The sequence below is a fragment of the Equus przewalskii genome, chromosome 12 (genome assembly GCF_037783145.1).
Source record: "Equus przewalskii isolate Varuska chromosome 12, EquPr2, whole genome shotgun sequence".
Classification (NCBI taxonomy): domain Eukaryota; kingdom Metazoa; phylum Chordata; class Mammalia; order Perissodactyla; family Equidae; genus Equus; species Equus przewalskii.
This window is the reverse complement of record NC_091842.1, coordinates 24,136,731-24,148,641: the sequence shown is the minus strand read 5'-3', so window position 1 is coordinate 24,148,641 and position 11,911 is coordinate 24,136,731. Positions and strand designations below refer to the sequence as shown.

Below are 11,911 nucleotides of genomic sequence, written 5' to 3'. Positions count from 1 at the left end.
CTCCCCTTGCCAGGCCTGCGTCCCTCTGAGCCCAGAGCCGCCGTTCTCTCCCTGCCCCACCCCGGGTCCCGGTGGCAGTTAGTGGGGATTACCTAGGGACACTTCGTGCATGGTCTGGCTTCGTTATATATTCTTTGTTTGGCCAGTTTAGCCTCTTTTAATTTATTCTTGATTCCCTCGTGGAGATAAAGTGCCTTCCAGAAAGCAGGACATCCGTCCAAATATTAATTACAGCTCCAGGCTTCCGACCAATTTAAAGTATTTTTTGAACTGACATTTCGTAATTTATTACTGTGTGCTAAAGACTGTTAGGTTCTTTATAGTCGATACATAATGTGTGTAAATTGCTTGAAACAGAGTAAGTGTTCCAGCAACGTTCCTGTTATTTTGTTTTTCATTGAATTCTCACCACTCTATGCTATTATTAGTAAAGTCGTTATCCTGGTTTTAGGGCTGTAAAACCGAAGTATGGAACTGAGACTGGAATCCGCGTTTCTGATGCGGTTAGGCTGTAGGCCTAATGGTCCAAATTCTGGATCCGTTCTTTGAATCCCCAGTTTCCTAATCCATGCTTGCTGCTTTGATATACTGCACTCCTTCCGGTGCAGACCACACCCCATTTCAAGTCCTTTTCTGTCCAGTGTGAGCTTTCTTGATGGAAACCTGTAGCCCAGAACCCACTCAGTGTGCTCACCCCGGTTTTCTGCTGTTTCCTTTCAGGCGTCTGGGAACAAAGTTAGTCGCCAGTCAGTGTTGTGTGGAAGTCAGAACATCGTTCTCAATGGCAAGGTAAGGGACCAAGCCAGCTCCAGTACGCAAACTTTTGCTGTCTTTCCACTAATTATCACATTAGCCGGGCAGATAAAATGTTGTCATGTCTCCCGTTTATTGCTGTACATTTAAAAATTCTCTTTTTTTTCTTTTTCACTCTCCAAATTAGATTTATTGAATACAAAAGAGATTGAATAAAGGGAGGCAACAGAAAGCCTTTTTCCTTTTATGCTAGGCACAAAATACAATGGCACCTAGAACTGAAATTGTACAATATTGTAGTGTGCCCTGTACGACTGGAGACAAAACATAGTTAGGCAACAAAATATTTTAGGGTAAAAACTAAAGTAATACTAATATAATTATCTGTTTAATAATAATTAATGATTCAGTATTAATTGAAACCTTTAAAATTAATGTAACAATTAAGAAAGATATTAAAATATGAGACAAATATGCAAGATGGAATATGAAAGGCTCAGAATCTTGTAGTCTGAGTAGATTGAAATAGCAGAGAGATGAGTATAAGCTTAGGAATGATATTAGAACATTGCCAAACCAGAGAAAATTCAAAATATATTTGAGGGGCCGCCCCCATGGCCTAGTGGTTAAGTTCACGAGCTCCGCTGCTTCAGCCAGGGTTTTGCTGGTTCGAATCCTGGGCACGGACATGGCAGCACTGATCAGGCCACGCTGAGGTAGCATCCCACATGCCACAACTAGAAGGACCCACAACTAAGAATATACAACTATGTACCCCGGGGGCTTTGGGGAGAAAAAGGAAAAAAATAAAATCTTTAAAAAAAAAAAAGATATATTTGAGCTTGACAAATACTGAAGTCTATAGTTTTTTCCTGCCATCTAGAACACTCAATTTTCCTTGAAATGTTACATCTCTAACTTCCAGAGAGAAAATAGTCTCACTGTAATCAAGGTATCAGGTATCAGATGTAATCTAGATATCATAGATATTTTCCAGTAGAGACACAATTACTCCCTCCATTAGCCCATCATGCCATGAGATTTTAATGGAAAAGAAAAATGGTTCAGTGATGAGATATAATTAGTAATTATAGACAGTGTTTCTGCACAGAGTTTGAAAATTCAGTTAACTCTGTCTGATTCAATGGTAAATGTGTGGAGGTTTTTTGGAAGTCCCTTAGCTAATTCCAAAACGTTTTCAGTAGAAAAATTTGTAGGAAGATTTTTTTTTTTGCTGAGGAAGATTTGCCCTGAGCTAACATCTGTACCAGTCTTCCTCTACTTTGTATGTGGATTGCCGCCAAGGCATGGCTTGAGAAGTGGTGTGGGTCTGCACCTGGGATCCAAACCTGTGAACACAGGCCACTGAAGTGGAATGTGTGGAACTCTAACAACTTGGCTACAGGGCCAGCCCTGATTTTTATTTTTTTAATCGAGGTGAAATATATGTGACAAATTTTGCCGGTTTAACCTTTTTTTTTGCTGAAGAAGATTAGCCCTGAGCTAACATCTATTGCTAATCTTCCTCCTTTTTTGCTTGAGGAAGATTAGTCCTGAGCTAACATCTGTGTTGGTCTTCCTCTACTTTATAAGTGGGCTGCCACCACAGCATGGCTGACAAGTTGTGTAGGTCCACACCTGGGAGCCAAACCCATGAACTCAGGTCACAGGAGGTGGAGCACGCCAAACGTAACCACTACGCCACGGGGCCAGCCCCCATTTTAGTCTTTTTTTTTTTCTTTATTACAGCCACATGCTATTTTAGGGTTTTCGTGTTTAATATATTTTTTTTATTGAGTTCATAATAGTTTACATCAATGAGAGATTTCAGTTGTACATAATTTCTTGACTGTCACCACATAAGTGCTCCCCTTCACCCCCTGTGCCCACCCCCACCCCCCTTCCCCTGGTAACCACTGAACTATTTTCTTTGTCCATGTGTTTGTTTATATTGACATAAGAGTGAAATCATCTGGTGTTTGTCTTTCTCTTTTTTTTTTTTTTAAACATTTTATTTTTCCTTTTTGTCCCCAAAGCCCCCTGGTACATAGTTGTGTATTTTTATTTGTGGGTCCTGCTAGTTGTGGCATGTGGGACGCCACCTCAGCATGGCCTGATGAGTGGTGCCATGTCCGTGCCCAGGATTTGAACCAGTGAAACCCTGGGCCACTGAAGTGGAACGTGCGAACTTAACCACTCCGCCACGGGACTGGCCCCTGGTGTTTGTCTTTATTAGTCTGGCTTATTTCGCTTAGTATAATTTCCTCCAGGTCCTTCCATTTTATTGCAAATGGGATGGATTTGTCTTTTTTATGGCTGAGTAGTATTCCATTGTATATATATACCACGTCTTCTTTATCCAGTCATAGGTCGATGGGCACTTGGATTGTTTCCATGTCTTGGTTATTGTGAATATTGCTGCAATGAACATAGGGGTACATATGCTGCTTTAGATTGTTGATTTCAAGTTGTTTGGGTAGATACCCAGTAGTGGGATAGCTGGGTCATATGGTAGTTCTATTTTTAGTTTTTTTGAGGAATCTTGATACTGTTTTCCATAGTGGCTGCACCAGTTTGCATTCCCACCAGCAGTGTATGAGGGTTCCCTTTTCTTCATATCCTCTCCAACATTTGTTATTTTTAGTCTTAGTGATTATAGCCATTTTAACAGGCATAAGGTGGTATCTTAGTGTAGCTTTGATTTGCATTTCCCTGATGATTAGTGATGTTGAACATCTTTTCATGTGTTTATTGGCCATCTATATATCTTTTTTGAAAAAATGTCTGTTCATATCCTCTGCCCATTTTTTGATCAGGCTGTTTTTTGTTGTTGTTCAGTTGTGTGAGTTCCTTATATATTATGGAGATTAACTGCTTGTCAGATATATGATTTGCAAATATTTTCTCCCAATTGGTGGGGTGTCTCTTTGTTTTGATCCTAGTTTCTTTTGCCTTGCAGTAGCTCTTTAGTCTGATGAACTCCCACTTGTTTGTTTTTTCTTTTGTTTCCCTTGTCTGAGAGGACATGGTATTTGAAAAGATCCTTTTTAGTTCGATGTCAAAGAGTGTACTACTGATATTATCTTCCAGGAGTTTTATAGTTTCAAGACTTATCTTCAAGTCTTTGATCTGTTTTGAGTTTATTTTTGTGCATGGAGTGAGATAGTGGTCTACCTTCATTCTTTTGCATGTGGCTGTCCAGTTTTCCCAACACCATTTATTGAAGAGACTGTCTTTTCTCCATAGTATGTTCTTGGCACCTTTGTCAAAGATTAGCTCACCGTAGATGTGCGGTTTTATTTCTGGGCTTTCAGTTCTGTTCCATTGATCTGTGTGCCTGTTTTTGTACCAGTACCATGCCGTTTTGATCACTACGGCTTTGTAGTACATTTTGAAGTCAGGGATTGTGATGCCTCCAGCTTTGTTCTTTTTTCTCAGGATTGCCTTAGCAATTCAGGGTCTTTGGTTGCCCCATATGAATTTTAGGATTCTTTGCTCTATTTCCGTGAAGAATGTCATTGGGATTCTGATTGGCATTGCACTGAATCTGTAGATTGCTTTAGGTAGAATGGACATTTTAACTATGTTTATTCTTCCAGTCCATGAGCATGAAATCTCTTTCCATCTCTTTATGTCATTATCAGTTTCTTTCAGTAGTGCCTTATCGTTTTCATTGAATAAGTCCTTCACCTCCTTGGTTAAATTTATTCCTAGGTACTTTATTCTTTTAGTTGCGATTGCAAATGGAATTGTATTCTTGAGTTCTCTTTCTGTAAGTTCGTTATTGGAGTATAGAAAAGCAACTGATTTTTGTAGGTTGATTTTGTACCCTGCAACTTTACTGTAGTTGTTAATTATTTCTATTAGTTTTCTGATGGATTCTTTGGGGTTTTATATATATAAGATCATGTTGCCTGCAAATAACAAGAGTTTCACTTCTTCACTCACTATTTGGATTCCATTTATTCCTTTCTCTTGCCTAATTGCTCTGGCCAAAACCTCCAGTACTATGTTGAATAAGAGTGATGATAGTGGGCATCCTTGTCTCATTCCTGTTCTCAGGGGGATGGTGTTCAGTTTTTGCCCATTGAGTATGATGTTGGCTGTTGGTTTGTCATGTATGGCCTTTATTATGTTGAGGTAATTTCCTTCTATCCCTATTTTGTTCATAGTTTTTATCATAAATGGCTGTTGGATCTTGTCAAATGCTTTCACTGCATCTATTGAGATGATCATGTGGTTTTTATTCCTCAATTTGTTGATGTGGTGTATCACATTGATTGATTTGCAGATGTTGAACCATCACTGTGTCCCTGGTATGACTCCCACCTGGTCATGATGTATGAGCCTATTGATGTATTCCTGAATTTGGGTTGCCACAATTTTGTTGAGGATTTTTGCGTCTATGTTCATCAGCAATATTGGCCTGTAGTTCTCCTTTTTTGTGCTCTCCTTGTCAGGCTTTTGTATCAGAGTGATGTTGGCCTCATAGAGTATGTTAGGAAGCATTCCCTCTTCCCTAATTTTTTGGAATAGCTTGAGAAGTATAGGTACTAAATCCTCTCTGAAAGTTTGGTAGAATTCCCCAGGAAAGCCATCTGGTCCTGGGGTTTTATTCTTTGGGATGCTTTTGATTACTGTTTCAATCTCTTTTCTTGTGACTGGTTTATTCAGATTGTCTTTTCTTCTTGATTCAGCTTTGGGAGGTTGTATGATTCTAAGAATTTATCCATTTCCACTAGATTGTCCATTTTGTTGGCATATAGTTTTTGGTAGTATTCTCTTATAATCTGTTATATTTCTGTGGAGTCTGTTGTTATTTCTCCTGTTTCACTTCTGATTTTGTTATCTGAGCTTTCTGTCTTTTTTTCTTTGTAAGTCTGGTTGGGGTTTGTCAATTTTATTTATCTTCTCAAAGCACCAGCTCTTTGTTTCGTTGATCCTTTCTACTGCCTTTTTTGTTTCAATAGCATTTATTTCTGCTCTGATTTTTATTATTTCTCTCCTTCTGCTGACTTTGGGCTTTGTTTGTTCTTCTTTTACTAATTCAGTTAGGTGTAATTTGACATTGCTTATTTGGGATTTTTCTTGTTTGTTAAGGTGGGCCTGTATTGCGATGAATTTCCCTCATAATATGGCTTTTGCTGCATCCCATATGAGTTGGTATGGCATGTTATAATTTTCTTTTGTCTCCAGATATTTTTTGATTTCTCCTTTAATTTCTTGAATGATCCATTGGTTGTTCAATAGCATGTTGTTTAGTTTCCACATCTTTGTCCCTTTCTCAGCTTTTTTCTTGTAATTAATTTCTAGCTTTATAGCATTGTGATCAGAAGAGATGCTTGTTATTATTTCAATTTTCTTACATTTATTGAGGCTTGCCTTGTTTCCCAGCATACGGTCTATCCTTGAGACTGTTCTGTGTTCACTTGAGAAGAATGTGTATTCTGCTGTTTTTGGATGGAGCATTCTGTATATGTCTATTACATCCAACTGGTCCAGCTTTTCATTTAATTCTACTGTTTCCTTGTTGATTTTCTGTCTGGATGATCTGATGTGATATGGAGTGGAGTGTTGAGGTCCCCTACTATTGATATCTTCTTTTAGGTTTGTTAATAGTTGCTTTATGAATTTTGGTGCTCCTGTGTTGGGTGCATAGATATTTATAAGCGTTATTTCTTCTTGATGGAGTGTCCTTTGATCATTATATACTGGCCCTGTTTGTCTCTCTTTACCTGCCTTGAAGTCTACTTTGAAGTCTACTTTGTCTGATATTTTTTGATGATAGCTATTTTGAATTCCTTGTCATTTAGCTTACAAATTTCTGTGTCCTCAGAACTGAATTCCAGGTGTTTGTTGTTTTCTCTCTGATCTGGAGATTTGATGTAGTGTTATGTTAGGGGAGGTGGGTTGGGTTTTTCTCATTCTGATGTTATTTGGTTGCAGTTACTGCCAATCGCCACTGGGTGGGGCTTGAGAGCCGCACATTCTGAACCCTGGCCTTCAGCTGAGATCCCAGGCAGTGGAGCGGTGGGTGGGAGGAAGGGCGCTAACTCCTGCATGCTCTCCATGACTTTTCCTTCTGCTCTCCTGGGATGTTGGCTTGATGAGGTCACACACACACACACACACACACACACACACACACACCTGAATCTTTCACCCCATTAGAGGGCTTTCCTCTAGGCTGCAAGGGCCTGTGGGAGTCCTGGGTGATCCTGGGAATGAGAGACCCCTTCCCCGCTCCTTCCCTCATGGATCCTCCCATCATTGCGGATTGCAGTCTCTAGGGGAGGGAGTGAAGTTCTCTCTTACCCTGTTCCAGCTCCTCCGAGTTGGGCTCCAACCTCTCCTCCCTCAGTCATGTGTCTGGGTGTCTCTCCAACGTTTCTGTATTATGTTAGGATGTCCTCTGTTGGAATATGGGTGCCCCTTTTTGTTGCATGTTGGAGGGAAGAGAGTCCTGGGCAAGTTCACTCCGCCATGATTCTGACCCCATTTTAACCATTTTTAAGTGTACAATTCATTGGCATTAATTACATTAACAGTGTTGTGCACATATCACCACTATCTATTTCTAAAACTTTTTTCATCACTCCAACAGAAAGTCTGTACCCATTAAGGAGTAACTCTCCGTTCCCTTCTCTCTCTAGTCCTGGGTAACCTCAATTTACTTTCTGTCTTTATGTATTTGCCTATTCTACAAGTTTCATATAAGTGGAATCATATAATATTTGTCCTTTTTTGGTCTGGCTTACTTCACTTAGCATAATGTTTTCAAAGTTCATTCATATTATAGCATGTATCAGAATTTTATTCCTTTTCATGGCTGAATAATGTTCCATTGTATGGTATGTTCCACTTTTTTTAATTCATTCATCTGTTGATGGACACTTCAGTTGTTTCCACCTTGGGGCTAGTGTGAATAATGCTGCCGTGAGCACTGGTGTACAAGTGTCTGTTTGAGTCCCTATTTCCAATTTTTGGGGTATATTCCTGGGGGTGGATTTCAGGGTCATATGGTAATTCTATATTTAGCTTTATGAGGAATTGCCAAACGGTTTTCCACAAGGACTGCACCATTTTACCTTCCCACCACAATGCAAGAGTGTACTAATTTCTCCACATCCTCACCAACACTTAATTGTTTTCTGTTTTTTGGATGTGGGTGTGAATGGTATCTCATTGTGGTTTTGATATGCATTTCCTGAATGAGTAATGATGATGAACATCTTTTAATGTGCTTATTGGCCATTTGTATGTCTTTGGAGAAGTGTCGCTTCAGTCCTTAGCCGTTTTTATTTTTTTTTTATTTTTTTTTATTTTTTTTTTTAAAGATTTTATTTTTTCCCTTTTTCTCCCCAAAGCCCCCCGGTACATAGTTGTATATTCTTCGTTGTGGGTCCTTCTAGTTGTGGCATGTGGGATGCTGCCTCAGCGTGGTTTGATGAGCAGTGCCATGTCCGCGCCCAGGATTCGAACCAACGAAACACTGGGCCGCCTGCAGCAGAGCGCGCGAACTTAACCACTCAGCCATGAGGCCAGCCCCTATCCTTAGCCGTTTTTAAATTGTGGTTTTTGTTATTGTTGAGTTGCAGGAGTTCTTTTTATATTCTGGACATTAAACTGTTATCAGATATGTGATTGCAAATATTTTTTACCATTCTGTAGATTGTCTTTTCACTTTCTTGATGATGTCCTTTGATGAACAAAAGTTTTTGATTCTGATGACATCCAATTTATTTTTTCTTTGTTGCTCAAGTTTTTGGTGTCATATCTAAGAATCCATTGCCAAACTAAAGGTCACAAAGATTTACTCATATGTTTTCTTCTAAGAATTTTATGGTTTTAGCACTTGTGTTTAGGTCGTTAATCCATTTTGAGTTAATTTTTGTATATGGTATGAGGTAGGGATCCAAATTAATTAATTAATTCTTGTGGATGTGGCAATCCAGTTGTCCGAGCACCATTTGTTGAAGAGACTGTTCTTTCCCCGTTGAATGGTCTTGGGATCCTTGTAGAAAATCAATGGGCCGTCAATGTAAGGGTTTATTTCTGGACTCTCAGTTCTCTTCCATTGGTCAATATGTCTGTTTTTATCCCAGTACTACACTATTTTGGTTAATGTAGCTTTGTAGTAAATTTTGTAATCAGGAAGTATGAATCCTCCACTTTGTTCTTCTTTTTCAAGATTGTTTTGGTTGTTCAGGGTCCTCTCTTTTTAAAGAACTGTTTTATTCGGCAACATTTGGTGTACACAAGAGTATATGTGATAGGTATAAATAATGAAGCATAAAAATTTTAAATCAACACCACGAACCTACCACCCACCTGAAGAACTAGAGCATAACGCATAATAATACAGTGCTGCCTTTGTGTTCTTGTCCTAGCCCTTTCTTCTGCCTCGTTCCAAGAGGAAACGATTATGCTGAATTTTGTGTCTTATAAATTCTTTATTTAAAAGAAACTGTTTTGTTACGTACATATGTATTCCTAAATAATATATATTGTTTAGCTTTAGTTGGTTTTCTGTGACTTACTTTTTCTACTTCAATTTTTTTTTTAATATTTTATTTTTTCCTTTTTCTCCCCAAAGCGCTCCCACCCTGGTACATAGTTGTGTATTTTTAGTTGTGGGTCCTTCTAGTTGTGGCACATGGGATGCTGCCTCAGCATGGCCTGATGAGCAGTGCCATGTCCGTGCCCAGGATTCGAACTGGTGAAACCCTGGGCCGCTGAAGTAGAGCGTGCAAACTTAACCACTCAGCCATGGGGCCGGCCCCTACTCTCAATTATTATAATAATGACAGTAGGAAGCACACACCACACTCAGTAACTATTGTTCTTCTGAACTGTGTTGCTAAGATTCATTGTGGTTTGTGCATTTTCGCTGCTGTGTACAATTCCATTTTTTGCCTCCTGTTGGTGGATTTTGTTTCCAGTTTTTTGTTATTATGAACAACCCATTTATGTTTCCGGCCCCTGTCCCTTTCAGGACTTTGACATTTCTGATTTCCTGAGCTCTTATATCAGGTGTCACAGTGCCTGCAGGGATAGACAGGGGTCAAATGAGTAAGGAAGACTGGGTGTCAACAGTCAAGAGAGGTGGGGAAACTGGAGAAGGAATGCTGACCTAGCTAAGCTCAAGCTGATTGTTGCCATGTGGCAATGCAGGCCTGTATTTCCAAAGCTTCTGATTTTCTCAAAAGAAACTAGAAATCTGGATTTTTTTTGATGCAAAATGTCCCAAATAATGTCATCTAATTTAAATAATAAGACATACTGGGGCTGGCCTGGTGGCGCAGCTGTTAAGTTCGTGCATTCCACTTCAGCGGCCTGCTGTTTGCCAGTTCGGATCCTGGGTGTGGACCTACACACCGCTTGTCAAGCCATGCTGTGGCAGGCATCCCACATTTAAAGTAGAGGAAGACGGGCACGGATGTTAGCTTAGGGCCAGTCTTCCTCAGCAAGAAGAGGAGGATTGGCAGCAGATGTTAGCTCAGGGCTAATCTTCCTCAAAAAAAAAAGAAGAAGAAATACTGCATAGGCCAAACAGAACAGGTTTCCAGCTACAGTTCTTAGACTTCCAACATGCCACGTCTGCCTTATCCAGGGTCAAGTTCAGTGAACTCTGCTTTTGTATCATTTTCTCCCATGTAAGGTCCTTATAGGCACCTCCCTTCATTTTAATACCATGTCGCCTCTATTTGGAAGCTGACTTCACCCTTTAGCTCTACTCTTTATGAGATAGGAAACCAGGCTTTGAGTTTCTCTTGCTAAATTTCTTTAACCACCTATGATATCATTTACTTCTTATGTTTTTTATGTGTTTGCTTCTTCAGTGGGAGTGTAATTTAGACTGACTGAGGGATGTATATGGATTTTCTTTATTTCCAGATTAAGATTGTTATCTTTATTTCAAACAACAACAACCATCAACAGATACCCAGAACTCTTGGAATTCTGTTTTCTTCTGAAAGAAAAGGCAGTCATTTTCTCTGATTATAGATAGAAACAAACTGAAAACAATGAAGTAAATTAAGAATCTCAGATGAAAGAAGTACACACTAGAAATAGACATCTCTTTAAGCTCGAAGAAGATAGCTTTTAAAGAGGGAAGGGACCATCGTACTTTACAGTCAGCAGCAGATGTGAAGGTCTGTTTGTTGCTGGTAGTGGTTTTATAGACTGAACTTCTGCGGGTGAGGTTGGTGAGCTCTTCCAGGTATGAGTTCATGTCTTTTTCAGTATCCTCTTAGAGCCTGGAGTTAAGCCTGGTGATTTATCTAAGTTCACCTATATGCGAGGTGTTCCCCACTTACCTCTCTAGCCTGACTGTCTGTCCTGGGCCCCAGACCTTTATTTACAACTGCCTCTTGGTTATCCAACAGATACCTCTAACTAACTCAGCATTTCAAAATTGAGTTTGTCACCTAACCCCCAGAATCGCTCACTTCATTCTAGACTCTCTTTCCCTTAGCCCCCAATATCTAAACAATGACTAAGTTGTATAGATTCTCTTCCTTTTTTGCTTTTTAAACATTTTATAATGGAATTTTTTTTGAGTTCGTAATAGTTTACATCTGTCTTTTTTTCTGGCTGAGTAGTATTCTATAATGAAATATTTTTAAAAAATCATCTTTATTGAGGTATAATTTACATACAATAAAATATACCCATCTTAAATGTGCAGTTTGACAGGTTTTGACTGATGTGTACATCTGTGTAGCTACTGCCACAACCAAGATATAAAATATTTCCATCACCCTGGTTCCTTGTGGCCCTCTGCAGTCAACCCTCCTACCCTTGGCCCCAGGTAACCACTGATGTAAAGCATTTTCTAGAGTTTCATATAATTGGAATCATGTACTCCTTTTTGTCAGGCTTCTTTCACTCAGCATAATGTTTTTGAGATTTATCCATGTTGTTACATATAGTAGTGGATTAGTAATTCATTACTTTTTATAGATGAGCAGTATGATTATGGAACTTTTAAGACATATGCAAAAGTAGAGAGAACATATAATGAATCCCCACGTACTCGTTTATCAGCTTCTACAGTTAGAAGTATCTGACTTGAAGTATTCTTGTTTCATCTCTGTACCCACCCTCCAAACTATACCTGTTTTGACCAGGAGGGGAGGGAAGCTGCAGTATT

The 11,911-nt window shown here is 39.3% G+C and overlaps 1 protein-coding gene across 4 annotated transcripts in view; it reads left to right on the top strand.

Moving 5' to 3' along the window:
* Positions 1–11,911, top strand: part of DCTN5 (dynactin subunit 5) — a 37,379-nt gene that overhangs the window by 276 nt on the left and 25,192 nt on the right. For all 4 annotated transcript variants that reach the window (XR_011524824.1, XR_547723.2, XM_008537780.2 and 1 more), the window contains exon 2: positions 721–789. Coding sequence is in view for 2 of the 4 variants with exons in the window: in XM_008537780.2 (XP_008536002.1) it covers positions 721–789 (69 nt within the window). In the remaining 2 variants the exon portion in view is untranslated. The remainder of the gene's footprint in view (positions 1–720; positions 790–11,911) is intronic.